The 21,502-nt window shown below is 44.4% G+C and overlaps 1 protein-coding gene across 1 annotated transcript in view; it reads right to left on the bottom strand.

The window, feature by feature from the left end:
• Nucleotides 1-5,115: 5,115 nt before the first annotated feature.
• Nucleotides 5,116-21,502, bottom strand: part of MCF2L2 (MCF.2 cell line derived transforming sequence-like 2) — a 308,714-nt gene continuing 292,327 nt past the window's right edge. The window contains exons 28-34 of the mRNA XM_077826650.1: nucleotides 18,296-18,385; nucleotides 16,204-16,275; nucleotides 14,246-14,332; nucleotides 10,730-10,848; nucleotides 8,840-8,952; nucleotides 6,203-6,306; nucleotides 5,116-5,216 (exon numbers count right to left, since the gene is read on the bottom strand). Of these exons, the coding sequence (XP_077682776.1) occupies nucleotides 5,116-5,216; nucleotides 6,203-6,306; nucleotides 8,840-8,952; nucleotides 10,730-10,848; nucleotides 14,246-14,332; nucleotides 16,204-16,275; nucleotides 18,296-18,385 (686 nt within the window). The remainder of the gene's footprint in view (nucleotides 5,217-6,202; nucleotides 6,307-8,839; nucleotides 8,953-10,729; nucleotides 10,849-14,245; nucleotides 14,333-16,203; nucleotides 16,276-18,295; nucleotides 18,386-21,502) is intronic.

The raw sequence follows: 21,502 nt of genomic DNA, 5'->3' as shown, positions 1-21,502 counted from the left end.
TGGTATCACTGAATCCAGGCTTTTTTGTTAATAAACTTGATTTGCTTTCATTATAAATCATCAGTGCTGGGTCAGATCAGTGCTAAAGTGTGTACTTCTAGTAAGCTGATAGGTTGGCATGTTTTACTGACTCTGTAGAGGCAGCAGACCTAACACTTTGTCTGTGTGGATCCAGTGAGAGGGACTGGTCCCCATAGCAGGAAGATCTGAGGGCTGGAAGGGTACCAAGGTCGGCCTGCAAGGCATAACCAAGTTGGGCAAAGGCAGGGTGAGGCTTGTGGGCTGCTGGCAGGATGCTGGGGTCAGCGCTCTGGACCAAAGCTGCACAACCAGAGGATACCTGTGGTTACCAGTCAGAGAGTGACTTGACTGAACCCCTTACTGGTCTGGGTAAACCCCATAATGGAGTTACACTAGGTGTGAGATGAGAAAATTTTGGCTCATACAATCTGGGATGTGCTCTGAAATTTTGGCAAAACATATTCCAGGTTTAGTTTGCTTAATAAATTCTGACAGTTTGTGCATTTTACCTCCCTGTCCTTTTGCAGAGTTACCCCATGCAGTTGGCTCAGGCTGTGTAGATAGCTTGCAAAACACACAATTAAAGTCCAAATTATACACTGCAAATACATTGCTTAGGGCCCATTTATAAATGTGTTGGGGAACCCAGCTACAATATGGGTTTGTTCCATGATCTGGTTACAGTCTTAGCTTACATGAGTCTTAACCATGCTGTTGAACCCTAGGTAAAGCCTTGGACTTCTCTAAGTGTTTAACATGATTCAGGGACACGATTAAGGGAGATCTGTAAAGGAAAAATGGTTTCATATCTTTTGTGGCCAAATATGTGATGGTCATAACTAAGGCTAAATTCAACATAAGCATAAATTTTTCAGCTGTGTAGATGGGACCTTACTAAGCCCCTCTCATTTAAAATGAATGACAAGCTCATTTTTCTCCTTATATTGCACAGAAATACCAACTACACAGAGTGTTTTGTACTACAGTATTTATACTTTTTATAAAGACCAAACAAAGTGTGGTTTTACACAGTTCAGAATGGCCTATTTACAGAAATTCCAGATTCACACACTTGGTGGTTGTGGGTTATAAATTCATACATTCTGTCGTGACTGGGGTGTGGGGGGAAGGGGAGACAGGCAAGTTATCGAGAGAGTTCTGTGCTTTTTCCCTGTCTGATTATCTCTCATCAGTCATAATATACAAATACATCAGCATCAACATGGAAAATATGTAAGCATTACGAACCGTACCAATTCTCAGCTGGGCAGCAGAAATCTTAGTAGCAACTTTCCACTTCAGCTGCTGGTGGAACTACACAATCTGGCTGCTTTAAATACTTCCGATCATCTAACAGCAAATCAGACCCAAAGCACTTTTTTTTTTTTTAAAGGAAGCTCCTGATCTTTCTGCCACCCAAGCCTGTTTGAAATCTCAAAGGCTGGCTACTAAAATGGTTAAGCAAGCGGAACACCAATCACACAAATCTCGATTCCCGCCGGCAAGGAAAGCCACCGTTAGAACATGGTTGGGCAACTGTGTGTCAAGACTGTGGGCCCGCATCTCTACTCCATAAAACTAGTGGAGGCTGAGGCCTGGTTATTTTTATAGCATAGACTGGGCCTGAGACCTTGAGAGTGGAAGCCAGGGCTTAATTTATGCTAGGGCTTGCCAGGGCTGAGCACCTCTAGGTTCGACAGTTCATAGCCCTGGCACCTCTGGGCTTGCCGCATCAGTTATGAATATAAAAAAAAATTGATTGAGCCCCTAATTGCTTGAGCCCTGGCACCTCTTTCCTTTCAAATTAAGCACTGGTTGAAGCCTGTTAGCAACCACCATTTTTAAACATCCTGGCAGCTATCAAACCTTCTCCAAACAGTGTAAACATGTCATGAGACTGTGATTTAGGGCTCATCTACTCAACAAATTGTCGTCAGCTTAAACTTTGACTCCTCATAAAACAAAAGCATTTGAACTTTATTATAAAACCCCAGCAATACAGGACTCAGTCGAAGGTTGATACGACAATGTAAAAACCAGCCATCTCAGGGTACCCAGCTACAACACAGCAATGGCCAAAATGGATAAAATATGGTCTGAGCTTGTAAAGTGGATGGGACAGGACCAAACAAGAAGCCTTGGGCTCTTGGTAGCAAGGGTCACGGACACAGCTAAAACACTGTTGAAGGCTTGCTAGGCAGCAAGAGCATCAAGCATCTAAGCTGTATCTGTGGCCAGCTGCGTTCTAACCAGCCCCCAACCATGACTGAAACCTGAGTGCTGTATCCAATTCACACAGCCACATGGTAGTGAATGATTCTCTCCCTCTTCAGTATGTTCATGGTATCAGCGTGACCTACAGACCTTGGTCAAACCAGGACAAACTTTGTTTGAAAAAAAGTGTCAGAAATGTGCAGAAACTGTTATTAAAAAAAGGTGTGTGGGGGGGGGAAGTAGTTAAAATCCAAACTATAATTTTGCAGCTGTTGTTGCCATGGTGCACTGAAGGAAAAGAAAACCTGTCCCCGCACTAGTCCCAGGGTGCCCAAGTAGGACCCAAGCAGGATGTTATGCAAGTGCTCCTTGAACATAAAGGGGTGTATGTGTGGGGGGAGACAGCTATCAAATCTGTTGTTGCTTCACTCACTGCCCAAGAGGGCACAGGTGTCCAGCCTGGGTTCAGGGCCAGGGGTCCCCCCACCTTAGGTGCACCTGCTGGCACCCAGCTGCAGGGCTGAGTGAGGGGAGACTGTAAGCTGACACCTTCTGCACATAACAAAATGTCATCATCCCATTTTACGGATGGGGAAACAGAGGCACTGAGGGGTTAAGGGATTTGGCCCAAGTTAACACTGCAAGAGGCAGAGGCAGGAACAGAACCCAAAGGATTCCTGATTTCCTGTCCTCTAAAGATAGACCCCACTGGCTCCCACTCCTGGGAGACGGATATTTTATCAACAACAACAATAATGTCAAATCCTAGCCTTTCCTCTAGAGAGATTCCAAAGTGCAATGTTTGGCCTTTCCACATGTCAACAATAACAGTACAAATAAATCTGAGGTTTGGCAATTTCATTAGTGCAGTACTGCATACGCTACTGATAATAACAAGGATGTCTCAGTGAAGTTATCCTGTGGGGAAGAAAATGACTTCACTCTGAGAAAATTTCATTGTATTGGGGACTGGAGGGACTTGACTTTGCCTTCAAGTCGCTCACATGACTTCTGCAGGAGTTGTGTGTGTTTGTTCCTCAGGGCAATACTGGGCCTGAATGTCATTTAGTGTAAATGAGATCTATCCGCAGGACAACATGGGCCAAATCCTTATTTCAGTGCAGCAGCACTGACTTCAGTAAAAGAGGGAAGGCTCTGTCCCACTGAATCATGTTTCCTCTAGACACAAATCAGCAAAACAGAAAGCAGCACAAATCAAAGGAGTTAGGTATTTGGAGGTTGGATGAGCAACTTGGTGTTCTAAGCCAGCATTCATTCTGTTTGGTACCGCAGTCAAACTCATCATTAAACCAATATGCTCTCTAGAGCTCCAATTCAGCAAGGTATAATTAAGCCTGTGCCTTAATTTTATCTTTGCTGGGACTATTCACGTGCTTCAATGCTTTGCTGTATCATGGTAATTGCGCCATCAACCCCCCCAAAACCTCCACGATACAAAGAAAAACACTTGTGTCCCTGCAATGAAACCATAGTTTAAAGCATTATTAATTCATCGTCCTATTTTGCCCATGGTACAATTCATAATGAGTGCTTTGCTTTTGGTTTGGCCTTTTCTCCCTTTTCAGTGCTATGATAGCCTTTAATTTATACGGGGCATCACTAATCATGGTACAGAAAAGGTCTCGTTTAGTCAAAATCAATCACTAACTTTTGAGCTCTCTAGCATAATTTCTTTCTGTCTTTTTCTGTTTTCACAGTCCTAGGTCAATATTTACGTTTGCAAAACTTAAGGTACTAGCAGCTTTGTGGGATCTAAAACTCCCATTTTGCATCAAATTGCGGCCATGCAAATGCCATCGGACCTGCTCTGAAAGAGTTAATGATTTCTGTAGGAATTTTACGGATCTCCGTGATATCCTTATGCTGCAGAGATTTGGTACAGTCCTTAATAAAATGTCCTGGAAAGAAGCATATAACGATAACACTTTATCTATTCCTCCGAGCTTCTAAAGCCCACCTGCCCATTTGCAAATGCCGAAGTATAGTCTGATACCATATGGGGATGAACCGTACCTAGTCCAAAGTCCAGCACACAGAGAAAGTGTACAGCATGCAGTCTACTCGAATGTAGAACGTTAAATGGCATTCAACAGAATTATCAGCACCAAATGTGGAGGGATGTGATCCAAAACCCACAGACTGGGGGAAAGAATTTGTTTATACTGCAAAAAGACCTCAAAATGTCACAATAGTTGCCATATATTGGTTCCTGCCTCAGTCTGAATCGCCACCTCTTAGTCAAGTCTCCTCCAAAGATCTTGTAAACAGAAGGCTATTCACTGAGAGGAAGCAGTCACACCATCGCTGTGCTAAGCTTCATTGATTCGGGACTTGTATTTCCCCCACCACTACCCTGCAGTTTTCTGTTCCTGTTAATGATCAGTTAGAAATGACTGAACACATCATTTTCTATCCAGTGGAGTTAAGGGAGGCAGCGGAAGGCACAGCAGCAGAGCCAAATGAACAGAAACAATCCAGGACATTCCCATGGTGGAGCAGTAACTGGTGACCATGTTCTTCTGAAGTAACCCAACGTCCAAGCGATGTAGCCACAAGGTGAGTGCATAGTAACTTTTCACTTTGCTGTCGACCTAATTTAGGCCACATCCTATCCAATGATTCAATAAACAATGCGAGAAGCATTTTTTTCTGTTCAATACTGAAGATGATTTTGATGCCGTTTGAATTTTTAATGCTCCTTCAGTTTTCCCGCTCATGCCTTGGACCTAGCAGCTTTCCTGTCAATGTGGTTGGAATGAATTCTGAAGCTCAGAGCTTGTGGAAAAGGTGACTTGATCCAGCATCCACCAAAACAAACAAAGAAGAGAAAGGAGTCCTGAGGAAAACCTGTCCTGCAGTTCAACTCCCAGCCCTCTGTTCTGCCGTTAAGCTTCTGGCCAGCTCACTTTCCTTAATTTCAGTGTCTGCCAGGGCCATGCTGCATGTATCATTGTACACTTCTGAAAAACAAACACACACAGGTTGTCACTACAGGGATATCTCAAGGACTTGTAAGCTACAATATGGAGGTTTGCTATTAATAAGTATACAGCAGTAAAATAAAATTGAAAAAAACCTAATCTCAACCCTCATGCTTCATGGCACTAGCTGATCATCAGGTAGGGTCAGGAAGGAATTCCCTTGAACAACTGGTTAGGTACATCATGTGTTTTTGGTTTTCTTCTGGAGCATTGGTTATAAGTTAGTGTCAGTGGCAGGACATTGGTCTAGGTGGAACACTGATTCATTAGGTTCCAGCTTTAACTACCATGTGTTTCTCTTAAACTGCAGCAAGAAATTCTTGTTAATTTTCAAAAGTGCTTTCCTAAATCTTAGCAAATTGAAAAACAACAACAAAACCATCATTAGCTCTCACCTTCAGATCTCAAGTAAATGGATCATGACAGGTTCTGCTCTCAGTTACATTTTGTTTCCAATGCAAGATGTAACTGAAGGCAGATTTCAGCCCGATATTTATAAAGAGGGGCCAAAATTGTAATGTTAAACCGGATTTTCAGAGGGTGCTCAGATGCAACTCTCTATATCCAATCCCTGCCCTACGGTTTGGGTTTTGGGTCAGATCCGAAACTGGAAAAGGACTATTTCTAGTTCTGGTTTGACTGAAATCTCACCGGGACAGCCCTTCTTGAAAAAACGTTAGCCCAAGGTGGTGGAAATATTGTGAGAGCACCTGCTCCGCAACAACAGTTCATGAGATTTTGATGTCATCAAATCCAAACCTGAACCATAGCCCTGATCGTGGGTTTGAACCTTGAACTCCAACTGGGACTGAAATGCCACCTCTAGCCCTGCTCCAGTGAGACAGTTAGATTGAAGACATATTGTACTGTCATGTGTATGTTTGATCAGGTGCCAACGTGCCTTTTCATTAACAAAAACAGAAAATCAAAGAGCTTTTAAAACCCCATTAGAAACTCTTTATTACCTGCATTGTTCTTCCTAAGGATACTGTTACTATCGCCTTCTGCTGGCTGTAACACACTGGAAGGAACCCAATCGCTTTTCTCAGAAGCCAGCTTCTTTACTAACCTGGAAATTCAGAGTGAGCAGTCAATGCATTTCCCCACCTCCCTTCCCACTGGTACAGTTCTTCATGAAAATGCACGTTATAGGGGTAACTCCTCAGCTACGGCCAAAGAGCAGCAGGGGTGGGAGGTGTAGATTGCTAGGGTGGCGATGTAAAGCTCACCTTAGCCCTTCCCCAATTCTGGGGCGGCTGTGCACGGGGCCAGCAGCCTGAGGGTGTGACTGTGCTACAGGGTCTCTGAATCTGCTCACTGCAAAGACACACACTGTGTGGCAGGTTTCAGAGGAGCAGCCGTGTTAGTCTGTATTCGCAAAAAGACAAGGAGGACTTGTGGCACCTTAGAGCTAACCAATTTATTTGAGCATGAGCTTTCGTGAGCTACGGCTCGCTTCATCGGATGCATACCGTGGAAAATACAAAAGATGTTTTTATACACACAGACCATGAAAAAATGGTTCTCTCCCCTCACCCCACTCTCCTGCTGGTAATAGCTTATCTAAAGTGATCACGCTCCTTACAATGTGTATGATAATCAAGGTGGACCATTTCCAGCACAAATCCAGGTTTTCTCCCCCCCGCCCCCCACCACCCCACTCTCCTGTTGGTAATAGCTTATCTAAAGTGATCACTCTCCTTACAATGTGTATGATAATGAAGGTGGGCCATTTCCAGCACAAATCCAGGGTTTAACAAGAACGTCTGAGGAACAGTTGGGGGGCGGGGGGGGAGGAAGGAATAGGCAAGGGGAAATAGTGAAGCTCCAGATCTGGCCAATGTTTTTGAGATGGTGGGACAAATTCAGAGGCGTCTCCAGGAGGTGTCTAAGATGAGGTATCTGACAACTTTGTCTTCCCCTTCAGTCTGAATGTGACACTGACTAAGCCCCCCTTGGCTGTATTAACTCAGACTCACACCTGACTCCCAACATGAAACTTACTCCCACCCCATCACCTACACATCACCCCTGACTTTGGCCCCCTGAGTCTGGCTGTAAGGTAGCCTAACGGAGTCTAAATGAGTGTAACTCCCACATTCAAGGACTAGTCAAAGGAGAGTGTGGCAGGAAAGGGACCTACTAGGACAGGGCAAGAAGTCAATTATAGGGGGCCACGCTATGACTTACACCATATCCCAGCCTCTTGGCATGCAAGTTACACCCGTTTAGAATTCCCGACAGTCATTCATCCGTACGGAGGTAGAAGGAAGTCTTAAGGGCGTCCAAGTCTCAGGGAGCCTAGGGCTCTTTCTACACCGTGCGCTAGGGATGTGATTCCCAGCTTGCGTAGATGGTCTCGCGCGAAGCTCGGCACCCCACGTATGTGCCACGTACGTTCAGGCGGGTTGGTACTCAGGGCAGTAGCCTGTGCCATGGCCACACTGCTATTTTTAGTATCCTCGCTTGATGAGAGCTAAGGCGAGTACGTCTGGTGAGCTGGGAATCATGCCCGTAGCTCGCAGTGCAGAGGCAGCCTAAATGACTGCAAGGGAATCTAACTTATCCCACCTTTGACCAATGGACTTGCACTGATGTAAGTGAGAGCAGGATGCAGCCACTGGTATATTTTCCTCTGTTCCCAAGGGTGCGCCTCACCCCTGCCAGAGGCCCAACTATTTCCCATCCCCTCTGGTTTCTTGTCTCTCTCCACCCAAGCCTCATGTCCAGCCACTACTGGCCACAGGGGACTAGGTGGGACCGGCCAGGGTCACTGCACTTGAGTCACGCAGCATGACTGCGGAGCGATTGGAGGAGCCTCTCCTGTCACACTGGGGTGAATCAGAAAAGTTACTAGTAGATTAGTTTATTAAACTGTGGGGGTATTCGTAGTGACCCCTTTGTTAAAGCTGGGCTCTGATCCATAGAATCCAGAGCCAGAGGGGACCATTGCGATCATCCAGTCTGACCTTCAAACACAGGCCAGAGAACTTCCCCCAAGTAATTCCTAGAGCAGATCTTTTAGAAAAACATCGAACCCTGATTTAAAAATGGCGAGTGATGGAGAACCCACCACAACCCTTGGTAAGTTGTTACAGGGATTAATTACCCTTTCACTCTTGAAGCAGGACTAAAACCCCTCTGTTTCGTACTCTGGTGGTTGAATTTAGACTCCACATCTGACACAGTAACTTTTCAAATACATGTTAACCTCATCCTACCCTCAATACACAGCTGATCCAGAGAGGGGCTGAGCCCAGTGGACAGAAGAAATTCTTGACTTCAAGAGGAGCTGCAGGTGCTAGGCATACAATGGTCCCACTGGTATAAGTGTACAATGGTGCCAATGTATCTCCTTGGTGCAAATGGGTTATGTGAATGTATCACAGAGAGACTATATCCCTTGTACATAATAACCCATCTTTAGGCCATGTTAGACTCTGCCCCAGACCGTACAAGGTGGGGTTCTCTCTATTTTCTATAGGTTTCCTCCTGCTTTGGGTTTCGTTTCTGCAGATGTTTTCAGATCCTTCTAATTAGTTTTTCCACCTCTTACATGTGGTTACAGCTGTCCTAGCTGCAACTTTCTCTTTTGTACTTACCATTGTCCATTTTCTCCTTCCTGTACAAAATGCACTAAACCTCCATTTTCTAGAGTGAGAGACTCTGGAAAACAGGTTTCATAACTTCCTTCTACCCGTAAAAGATTGGACCCCTAAAACCAATGAAACAATACAGCATATAGTTACCATGAAGGGAGGAAACAAAAGAGAGAGACTTTCTGGTTAACATAATGAGCTAGGCTTTGCAGAGATTTATTCTTCTGGGAATGTCGTAGCTTTTTCATTCTTTTATTTTTGGTCAGCGCGTGAGGTTAGTGATATTCAGGTATCAGTGCAGGACTCACTGCCTATTCAAACTCCGCAATTAATAAATCAGCCATCATTCTGACAGTGGGTTTCTGTTTGATTTTATGGAGTCATCAGTTTGGGTGATCCAGATGTGTTTGAATTTACTTATTTTTAAAGGGAATGTGAAGTTCCCAGATGCTACAGAAAGAGGCGCTGTAGAAGAGCCCAAACGAATGAATGAACTTGTACTGCAGTTTGGGCTTCTTTTTCCATTCCTGTGTTTGCTTCTGCTCTCAGTGACGCTGGTGTATATCAGGAGTAAGGCCCATTGACGTCAGTGGACCAGTACAAAGATGGTATAAGTAAAAATGGAATCAGCACCCCTCACCCCTTTATTTATGGGGTTTATAGCGGGGCTGTGATGATTCATAGAATCATAGAAGTTTAGAGTTGGAAGATATCTTAGGAGGTCATCTAGTCCCACCCCCTGCTCAAAGCAGGACCAATCCCCAACTAAATCATCCCAGCCAGGGCTTTGTCAAGCTGGGCCTTAAAAGCCTCTAAAGATGGAGATTTCACCACCTCCCTAGGAAACCCATTCCAGTGCTTCACCACCCTCCTAATAAAACAGTTTTTTCCTAATATCCAACCTAGACCTCCCCCACTGCAACTTGAGACCATTACTCCTTGTGCTGTCATCTGGTATCACTGAAAACAGCCTAACTCCATCTTCTTTGGAACCCCCATTCAGGTAGTAGAAGGTTGCTATCAAATCCCCCCTCACTCTTCTCTTCTGCAGACTAAATAAGCCCAGTTCCCTCAGCCTCTCCTCATAAGTCATATGCCCCAGCCCCCTGATCATTTTCGTTGCCCTCTGCTGGACTCTCTCTAATTTGTCCACATCCTTTCTGTAGTGGGGGGACCCAAAACTGGACGCAATACTCCAGATGTGGCCTCACGAGTGCTGCCTATAGGATGAGACTGACAATATCTGAGCTTGGGTGTAATATTAATGACAACATATTGTTCCAGTCATTGGGATGATTTCTCACTTTGGAGAAAAGCAAAATAACGGTTGGTTTTAGACCCTTCTGAGTTTTGGGAACCAAAAAAGGTGTAGGGGTGAGGGGAAGGGACTATGTTATTTCCCCCTGTTTCTGTATCTAATATATTTAAACATAATTTAAATCAGGAGGTTAAAAGTGAGTGAGACTTTCTGTGATTCTGGCTGGCAAAACAACCTAGGGAAGAATTCAATGCCTCCCAAAGCAATGCCTGGGCATGTCAGTATGTTTACAGAGCTCTGGGGCTACCAGTACTGTGAAACATTAGAAGTGCCGGCTGGATGGGCATTCTGGGCACTGCTAAATCTTATACCTACATACAGTAGCCTAGCCTTAGATCTTACGGTTCTTGAAAACCTAAGATGGTCTAAAACCAACACCAGGAATGTGTGAACTGCCCTGAACTTCAGGGAAATCTGCACCCCGTTCCAGTTCTGAACTTTTGCCCCCATCCTAGAACCAAATCAAGCCCCCTAATTAAAACACCCCATAACTTCGGAAATGCATGGATCCAAACGCTGCAGTTTATGCCCATTCTAGGCTAGGCTTACAATGTGATGGGAGTGAAAAGAATTACATTGTTAGGATTGGCCTCTTCCTCCATGTCAGAAGAGTTGGAGAGTTCATCCGTGCTGGATGGGATGGCTTCGAAATCCTCAAAGGTGTCTAGCGAGGGCATCTGCCTGCTGGGCCAACCTTTGCAAAGGAAATGAAACAACAGGATTTAACTATAAGGCATTTGCTCTTAGAGGACCCAAACATTTAAATAGGCAGTTCATAGATTCCCTCCCCCCCTGCCCCTGCTATACTACATATGTATTTCACATTGCTAAATATCTTCAGTTTAAGAATCACAGAATGTAGGAGACAAGGAGCAGAGAATTATGGCAAATGGTGACTTTGCAAAGCCACTGTGGGTTTTTCAGTAGCCTTTCAGGTGGGCTGGGTCTGTTTCAGTTTTCAAGCTTCTAGCTCACCTCCCTGTATGTCTAGTATTTGAGGCCAAAGGCTTTTGAATAACAGTTCACCCAACCCCAGCCTTCAGCTGATCTTATGCCCAAACAGCTTCCAAAAACTGGCACGTATGCCAAAGGCAGAAGTTGTGAGGGAGGGGAAGGAGTTAGAACAACAGGGGGAACAGGGCTTTTGACACAGCACTGATACAGAGTTCAGGAGTCAAGAAGAGATGGTCTGATTTACATGCCTAATGTGAATAAATCTTTTTGACCGATCAGGGTAGTGGATATCTGATATCAGACAAAATCAACTGGTTCCTCTTGCTGTTATACATGGCAGTAAATAAACTGTAATGTCATAGGAGAGAGAAATGTGTAACAGCAACAAATCATGGTGCACACAGCCACTTGGAACCTCACAGCTTTGGTGAGGATTGGACTCAGCTCTTCCTGTGCAAGCCCTAATCGTTCAGGTTGTGACACAGCAGGGAGTGGGGAGTGTTGACCTGGGAATGTTGCAGGGGAGGTTTTCTGGAACTGTCTGCATTGGGGATGGGAGACTTTCCTTGAGGGAAGATACCTGAGCATGTAACATGAGAGCCCAGGAGGGGGGTTGGGGCCAGGTGACACCTTCTGCCCGGGAAACTGGACAAAGGCTGGAGCAGGAACCAGTGGGAGGCAGGTGAGACGGCTGGAGGGGGTTTCAGTTTGGAGCTGGCTGGGGAAATGGAGGGAGCCCCAGGGCTGGGATATAAGCTCCCTTACACCTTCCTCTCCCCTCCCCCCCCTTGACTGAGGGGTCCTGGTTGTACCTACAAGCTCTGGTTGGGACTGTGTTCCTATCGTCCAATAAACCTTCCATTTTACTGGCTGGCTGAGCATCACAGTGAATCGCAGGAAGTGGGGATGTAGGGCCCTGACTCCCCTACACTCCGTGACACAGGTAAAGGAGAATCTCTATTAGCAATACAGAGCCTGTGACACACAGCTGAGCCATTCTAATGCCTTCCGGCGCAACCCTCACAAATGGCAAGATGTTGCACCAGAAAAGTGAGCACTAATGTGGAATGCTCCAGCACTCTGCAATTTTTTTTTATTAATAAAAAAGGTGACTTGCTTTTCATTGCAAACTGTGGTGCAAAGGGAGAGAAGCTGCCACACAGAAGCACAATGCGTGGGTTTATACGTATCGAAGAAAAACGGCCAGCGTTCAGGCTAACATTCATGAGACTTACAGTAGGACCAAGTGAACAGATTCGCTGCCTCTCCCTCCCCCCCCACCTCAGCTTTTGCCCAAAACTTGAACCTGAACTGAATGACTCTTCCTTGAAACAGTTTCACCTTTCTCTCTGCTATTCATCTGCATGCACCCATGGAAGCAGAAGTGACCTGATCCTGTCAGAGGGGATTCTCTTGGGCTCCCTCCAACACTGTCACAGCAAGAAATACCAGGGATCTAATGTGAGAGGCAGATTTCCAGCCCAGACACAACCGTCTCGTCTTAGTGCCATCGGACACGCAACGGGGTGTCAAGGTGCCGTGTTATTTTATATCCCAAGAGGAATCCACCTTCCCTCCCCCAGGAAGCTCTTGGGATGTACATGCTGGAGTGGCAAATCTGCCACTCTGGGACAGGGTGTAATGTGCCCCCTGCTTGGCCAACTCTGAGGGCTGGTGCAGAGCAGTGGGCGGGGCCACGGACACCCCCTTTCAGACAGGTGTGGAGTATGTGCTTATTAAGAAGAAGCAGGGACACGACTCTTCACAAGGGCACTGGGCAGCCTCTGAATAGGTGCATGCTGGGGGAGAGGTGGAAGAACCCACGCAGGGGCGCAGCAGACATTTCCTTCATCTTACTAGATCCAAGAAGTGCAGATAGCTTGGATACGGATTCAAACTTTTTACAGCTTGCTCCTGTTGAACACAAATTAGTCCCATGGCAAAGACAAGATGCAAAGTCAGATGCTCTCACAATATACTTATGCACGACCCAGCCATGTATGCACACTCTAGAGCAAAGGTTGGTTTAAAACAATACAAACCCAGAACCACGTTTTTTTTATTTATGTGTTACTGAAAAAAATCCCCTTTCCCCCAAAATAGGTGGCAAATGGGGGGAGGAGGGAAAGGCGAAAGGAAGGTAAAGGAATGGGAGGGAACACCAGAGCGATATCTCAGTTTCCATCTGTTAGATATTAATCAAAGCGTCCTTAAAAGTTAGACCAAATCTTTTCACATTTGTCTGAAGTCTCTCTTCTTCCAGATGTTACTGGCTCTTTAGCTGCCAGGTCAGCCAAGGCGCTGTGCCAAGTTTCTAACCCTGGAGATAGTCTGTTCTTCCATCATTCTGAGCAATAACCACAGTTTGGCTAGAAGCACTGCTCTGGAGAGCCAAGCTTAGAGAGATATTTTAAAATGGGGAGTGGTCCGACTTAGAACAATTCAGGAAGGTACATCAGAGGCCTTGCTGACATGGGAAAGTTTTACTAGTTATTCCGATATAGTTACACCAATATAACCCCCAGGTGGATACTCTTCTTCCAATATAATAGTGGCTTTTTGGGTTTACCTTAAACCCCTTCCTGAGCTAAATAAACTAAACTGTTGATTTAAATTCACACATTTAGATTATAGCAAAAAAACCACAACATTCCTGGGCAGACTAGTGATGATCTCATGCCATTGTCATTCACAGCCAAGAGTCAAGATGTTCACTGTAATACTTAACGGCTTCCCAGCAATAAAGATTCCTACAACAACTCCATCACCTGGTCCATCCTTTTCTCTGCTAATTTTCATTGCAATGACAGGATTTCAGAGACGGCCCATGTTCAGTACGTTTTCATACGCTGCAGAGATGCTATAAAATAACACAGGCCAGATTCTGAACTTACCAGAGTTAATTAAAAATAGTTATTCTGAATCCACTAAATAAGATCAGAGTCCGGTCCATTATTTCTACATTCTGCAGTGACCTAGGCTTATGGTTACATTTCTTTCAAAGGAAATAATGTTTCCTTTAAAAAAAATGGAGAGAGAAAATAATGAGGACTTTGCTTAAGGTAAAGACTGTTTAACATAGTCATAAATATCCTCAGATTTACATGAAGCACTGTGAACATTTTAATTCTGTTTACCTGTCTGTGAAGCAGATCTAGGAACTGGTCTTGTGATGGAACTGGCATTACATTTAGTCTGGGCTAAGATGGTGTTCTCAAAAGCATCTGTGACAGGAAGTAGAAGTTTGTCACTTACTGAGATTCTTCTTAAAAGTGAATAACTGAACATGGACCCACTACCAAATGTATTCCTTTACTGCCGAAAAAAAAGCACGTTTGATCTCTTGAACGCAAACACTGCTGCAATCACATCGGCATTCCACTAAAACACAGATGCAATGTGAGATGTGCAGAGAGCAAACAGAACAAACCAAAGAGAAATGTGGATGTCATTTATTGACTGAAAAATAATTGTCAGGTGAATGGTGCAGTATTCCATTCCTCCAAAGTTTCCTTATTTTCCCCCGTAACATACTGTCCTTGCAGCATTTGCAATACTTCTGTAGCTCCTCGAGTTTGTTTTGGGTGGTTTTCAATGACCATGCAAATGACGACTAATAAAAACCATAAATTGTTCCTCCTGACCAAGAATGAATGAATAATTCCTAATCAATGCAAATTGGTTGGGGAGGTTTAGGGTTTTTCACAGCAAAATCAATCCCTTAATGTTACCAATTGTATCTCACTTGGATCTTTGAAAGCAGCAGCATCCACAAGTAAAGATGTGACAATGGTCATGGTTTCGTGTTAAGAGAGACGGGGTACGCTACTCAGTAGGGGATCAGGATGATCCTGCACTCAGGAGCTGGAGTCACCAGGGAGAAGAAAACTGAACAACCCCCTTTTCATCTGTGCCCTGAACCACAGCCCCCTGACTGTACACAGGACTGTTTCCTTCATCCTCTGAAGTCCAGCTTCCTCTGCTGGGGTTCATAAGGCAGCTGGCCCCGAATATCGGATTGGTTCCATCACTGACGAGCCACTCACCCCTTGCCTACACAGATTTCTGCAAAGCAGCACAGATGAAGGAAGCGTTCTGCAGTTTACCTCTCCTTGGATAGCCCTGGCTCATGAGTCCTCCCTATACCCTGACTCTATGACCTAGCTTTGTCACAGCCAGCCATTGACCATTAAAAGGGGACACTGTGCCATGCAAGCATGTGTTGTTCCAAGTACATGGTGGCGAATCCCACCCTGAATTGTGAACTGGTTAGCATCCTTTGTTCAATTCAGATCTGTCTCTCCCCAGTGGAAGAATATGCTGCAGGTAATAGTCTTAAACTCTGCTTGAATGAAATGAAACACTGCACCTTTAATGGACAAAAATGCCTGTGTCTAGCCTTCTCTCTATGCAGCATACATAAACCCCCTGCTACCATTACAAGTGTGATGTCTGGGGAGAGTGGAAAGGGACAGGGATGGCCAAACTAGAATTTGCAGGTCAAATGCAGCATAGGGATTATCGAATGCTGTCAGTGCCGCTCTCCTCTTCAATGTGACGGTGCAGCTCAGTGAGACTTTTTATTAAAACTAAGGCAGAATGTCATTGACCCCACTTAATGCCAATTAAGTGCCATTCCCTTGATACGGTGTCAGAAGGGTTCCCATCTGGGCAGCACTGCAGTTAATTTCTCCTACTTTGGATCAATGAGATGATGAAGGACCCAAATGGGATCCAGTTTCTGCTTCTGAATAACTCTCAGCCCCCACCAAGTCAGCTCTGACCCTTATAGAGAAGGCTCTGACCCTTATAGAGAAAGAAAACAGCCACAAAATCCAGATTTGGCACTGGGTCCAGATTCTGGAACTTCACTGCCTTCCCAAAGGGAGTTTGGACCTGGGGCTTTGATTCAGGCCCATCCCTAAATGAGATTCTTTAAACATAGCTCAACTAATGAGGTGACAAGCATAAACTGAGACACTAAACTCATAAATCATTGTGGATTTTAATGTAATCTACCACCAGTGATGAAGAGATATGGATGGTATCAATGAACTATGGAGAAGAATTACATGCACAATGCCAATACTTGTACCTTCAAACCCCAGAGGAGTTGGATCACTCTTTATTTCATGTCTCTTGACTTTAACTGCAGAACCCAGGGGACCTGTGTGAAGTTTGCAGATGCACAAGATTATAAATGTAGTTAGAAGTACAACTTTTTTCCCCATTATCTGTTTGTGAGAAACATGATCTGGAATTACTGGAACTGACCAGTGTAAAGAGCGTAGGATAATGCATTTACTAAACAAAACAAACAAAATCCAAAAAAACCAAAACAACCCACTAAGCAATTCTGGAAAAGGGGAAGAAAAACACTTTTGTGATATGCACTAAGAAAAAAACCCCTCTTGGAACTTTGATCATTTACAGTTTAAGTAAAATTGAGAAAAAAGTAACTGGCCCCAACTTTTATGGACTTTCATCTCCCGTTTGTCCAGCAGGCGGCACTAGGCCATTCAAATGTCTCAGGGAAGACACAGCTTTGAGAACCACCTCAGCAGGGCTCTGCCCTGGATCAGTGAATGTACCAGAGGCATACTCTTGAACAAGAGAGGATGCCATTGTATTCTGGGTTGCAGGGTGCCCCTTGCAAGTTGATTTACTGATAGTCATCCCGTGCCCTGCTTCACATCCCCAAGGTGAGATGATGTGATGGGGTTAGTCTGTTACCAGGGAGGATAAGAGAACAATGGCAAGTAGTGGCCCTTGAATGAGCAAATGAGAATCTTGACTGGCTCTGTACTTGGGTAAGGGCAAGGCAAAGTTTATGCTTTGGGCATGTCACCCAAAATCTTTCCTTAAAGTACCTGACAGCAATAAAATATGTAATTGAAAATCATTGACTCTGCCTTGCATCTCTTAAAATCATTCATAATCAGGTTTCATTTCTCACCTTCCGGCCAAGAAACCTGCCCACCAATCTTATTTTGATTAAAATCTCCATTATGATTTTTGGATTGGAAACTCTCACAATGCAATTGATACTTCATTATAATTTATACACATTTTCTTCAATAAGCCAGTCCACAAAACAATGCCAGGGATATGATGTTCCCTCTCTGCTCCTCTGTGCAGCTATGGCTTCCCATTTCCTCTCTTACCTAGTCACACTGTATATCACACCAGCCTACCCACAGCTAAAATGGCAATCAGGCATCTCTCTCCGGAGCCACAGTCCGAATGAGGATAACAGATGAAAAGCTCTTTCTCCACACCATGTCCATTACATCCAGAGCATCACTAACACAGGTTTCAGGAGCGCATCATCTCTTTGCTCAGGCAATGGCTTAGCTCATATTCTTCAATGCAACTCAAAGCCAACTGTGCTAAGAATAAGGGGCTTGATCCCATGTAGAGCTAAGCAAGTAAAATTTACTTGCTTAGCTCTAAATTTTACTAAATGAATTTAGCTACTTTTTCTGTTTGTGAATTGCCCACAAACAGCTTAAAGTTTGCTCCAGTTTCTTCGTTAGCTCTGAGTACTTTCTGCAAATAGCTCTTGGCCTATAAATTGTTCTGGAGTGCTGTATTGTGAAGACTGCCTGACGAATGCACACACAGATCTCATGGTGATATGCTTCAGTTTCCTCACTGTTGGATGAACATGACTCTTACAATCATGTGTCTTGTGCAAACCCTTGCATTTGTGAGCTCAGAACTGACCACTTCCATTCATATTTTCTATTATCCAAGTCTGCTGTTTCTATGAACATTCCTGCCAGGGAATGTGTCCGATAGACTAGTCACAGGAAGAAAACGCAAAACGGGTGCAGACTCAGGCAAAGCAAATTCAATTTCTGTGAATATTGGTGGGACTTGTTTGAGGTATATTCATCCAGATAGACCATGAAGCCGACAACAAAACTCCCATTGATTTCAATGGAAAGGGGATCAGGTTCCATATGCATGCAAATGTTTCAGATACATAGGCCCAGCTGGGCCTCTCTCTCTCTCTGCAGATGACATATTCTGGCCCTGATCACTCTCCCTCTGCAGCCCTCTGCATATATCAGACTTGAGCCTGATGTACAGACTTATCCCTTAAACATAAGTGTTTGGCAGTAGATGTATCACAGTCAGCGTGAAGGGGAACCAGGCTCGCCTAGCAGGCAGTATGACAGTACCTTTGGTCAGAGCAGAAGTGGTGACCGTGGTGCTGATGGAGGAGGCTAGGGAAAAGCGACGGGTAACTTCTCTCTCTTTAGATTCTGGATCTGGGAGAACAGAGAGATGCAGGGCAAGGCAGGGTTAGAGGTTAGTAAGCAGAGGAGGTTATACAGGTCCAAAGCAAAGCAGCAGCTGAAAAAGGGTAAGAAGGTCAGTTGCCAAGAAATGTACAATCTCGTAAGTGACATGCATAGAAAAATATATTTTTAAAACATTTACCGTTACACCACCCTTAAGGTATTGCAGGGGGGAACCAGCACCAATTAATATCTTAGCACCAAACTAGGGTGAGTACAATTGCAAACCACACAGAGATGAACAGGACAGTTAAAATGGCACAGTTTAATAGATGGGTTATGTGGATTTTTAGAAGAAAAATATTGGAACTGTTCTGCTATGACTGGTTTACTGGTGGCTGAAAAACACTGACAAATAAACACTTCTGGGCTAGGGCCCAGGTTCGGTAAGGTATTTAGGGACTCATTGATACTCAGCGGGTGTAAATCAGCGTGACTCCACTGAAGGCCAGGAAGTTTCATTGATTTACATCAGCTCAGGATCTGGAGCCCTGGATCTTTTCTTTCAAGGAGCGAAATTCAGTTCTGGAGAGAGGACACAACTTGCACAGATTTCGATGTGAGCTGTCTCCACCTCCTCCAGCTGACTTTGTCTTAAAGTATTTTGTAAAAGAGACCCGTGGACTAATTAACTGCCAGCTCCAGAAGGCAGGTGGCATTTCTAAACGTATTGAAAACCCGCAAACACTTGTTAAAGGCTTGATCCTGCGAACAAGTAGGCCTGGGAATAACTCCGATGACACTGACTTCAATGAGAAAATTTGCTCACTTCTGTGTGTTTCTGGATTGGGTCCTTGGGCCCTGATCCTCCAAACATGCAAGCACACAAGTAACTTGACTCAGATGAGTAGTTGCATCGATATCAATGGGCCACAACCCATATGAGTAAAGCAAAACATGTGCATAAAATCTTGATTCAGCAAAACATTAAAGGCATGTGATTTACTTTAATGGCACATGGCCTCAATGGGACTTAGCATTCGAACAGGGCTAAAATGTTCTGTTGGAACTTTTTTCCATGAAAGGTTTTGTGAAAAAATATCTATTTTCATCCAAAACCTGAATATGTGCTATTTTCGGATGTTTGTCAAAACCCCCAAAACACTCAAAGAAAAATTTAAATGAAAACAAAACTGTTTTATTTGAACTGAAATTTTCCATAGATTCTAAGGCAGGATCATGGCCTAAGTGTTCGCAGGATTGCAATTGTATTTCAGAGACCTTTTTGTTCCAGGATTCAGCAACTGAGAAAATCGGTCCCCCAGATCTTCTGAGGATCAAAAGGGAAGGAGTCCCTGGCTTTTCTGTTGCTATCCTACTCCTAGGACTAGAAGAACACTAGGGTTCAGTACACTTTATGGTGGTTTCCGACTTACAATGTTCTGAATATCTCAGTGTGCTCTACAGAACTACAGTACTGTAGAGATTTAGTAGTGATCTAAAAAAAAAAAAATCTTTCACTTTCCTTTCTTTTTGTATTTCCCCATTTCAGTGTCCAGACACTAGAGGTTTTTCTGTGCCCTCATTTATATTTGACAAACCTCACTTCTCACTGAGTCTTTCCCCTGGGACAGAAATTAGCATGGCTGGCGTAACAACTACAGCTTCTGTAGCACCTTTTCATGCCAAAACATCTTATGAGGGACACTAGCACAATCATAGAATCACAGAATATCAGGGTTGGAAGGGACCTCAGGAGGTCACCTAGTCCAACCATCTGCTCAGAGCAGAACCAATCCCCAACTAAATCATGCCAGCCAGGGCTTTGTCAAGCCTGACCTTAAAAACTTCTAAGGAAGGAGATTCCACCACCTTCCTAGGTAACGCATTCCAGTGCTTCACCACCCTCCTAGTGAAAAAGTTTTTCCTAATATACAACCTACACCTCCCCCACTGCAACTTGAGACCATTACTCCTTGTTCTGCTATCTGCTACCACTGAGAATTGTCTAGATCCATCCTCTTTGGAACCCACTTTCAGGTAGTTGAAAGCAGCTAACAAATCCCCCCTCATTCTTCTCTTCTGCAGACTAAACAATCCCAGTTCCCTCAGCCTTTCCTCATAAGTCATGTGTTCCAGTCCCCTAATCATTTTTGTTGCCCTCCGCTGGACACTTTCCAATTTTCCCACATCCTTCTTGTAGTGTGGGGCCCAAAACTGGACACAGTACTCCAGACGAGGCCTCACCAATGTCGAATAGAGGGGAACGATCACGTCCCTCGATCTGCTGGCAATGCCCCTACTTATACAGCTCAAAATGCTGTTAGCCTTCTTGGCAACAAGGGCACACTGCTGACTCATATCCAGCTTCTCGTCCACTGTAACCCCTAGGTCCTTTTCTGCAGAACTGCTGTCTAGCCATTCGGTCCCTAGTCTGTAGCGGTGCATGGGATTCTTCCATCCTAAGTGCAGGACTCTGCACTTGTCCTTGTTAAACCTCATCAGATTTCTTTTGGCCCAATTCTCTAATTTGTCTAGGTCCCTCTATATCCTATCCCTACCCTCCAGCGTATCTACCACTCCTCCCAGTTTAGTGTCATCTGCAAATTTGCTGAGGGTGCTGTCCACGTCATCTTCCAGATCATTTATGAAGATATTGAACAAAACCGGCCCCAGGACTGACCCTTGGGGCACTCCACTTGATACCGGCTGCCAACAATGGAGGACATCATAGCTGTTCAGTAAAAAGCTTAATGTAGCCTTAACTACTGTGGTGTTGCTACTGATGCCTCCGTAACATGATTGGAAAGTTTACGCTTCTGAGATTATTATATGAATTTACTTGTAAAAGCACAAACACACTGTTCTGTGTCGGGGCATACACCTTTCTACACCCACTTATAATCCTGAAGAAACACAACAGGCCAAGTTCTGCTGTCAGTTGCAACACATAATTATAATTGAATTACTCCAGATTTATGCTGCTGTAACTGAGAACAGAATTTGGCCCAGTATTTAGCGTGGCCAGATGCAATTAAAATTCCACTTTCTATTCATGGTCTTAGATCTTCTTTAGTATTTCCTTTTTTCAGGATACTGATGGTGACTTTTTTTCTCATCCAGACTCCAGCACCCCTGCAGATACAT

The sequence above is a fragment of the Eretmochelys imbricata genome, chromosome 9, assembly GCF_965152235.1.
Source record: "Eretmochelys imbricata isolate rEreImb1 chromosome 9, rEreImb1.hap1, whole genome shotgun sequence".
NCBI lineage: Eukaryota > Metazoa > Chordata > Testudines > Cheloniidae > Eretmochelys > Eretmochelys imbricata.
This window is presented reverse-complemented; position numbering and strand designations above follow the sequence as displayed.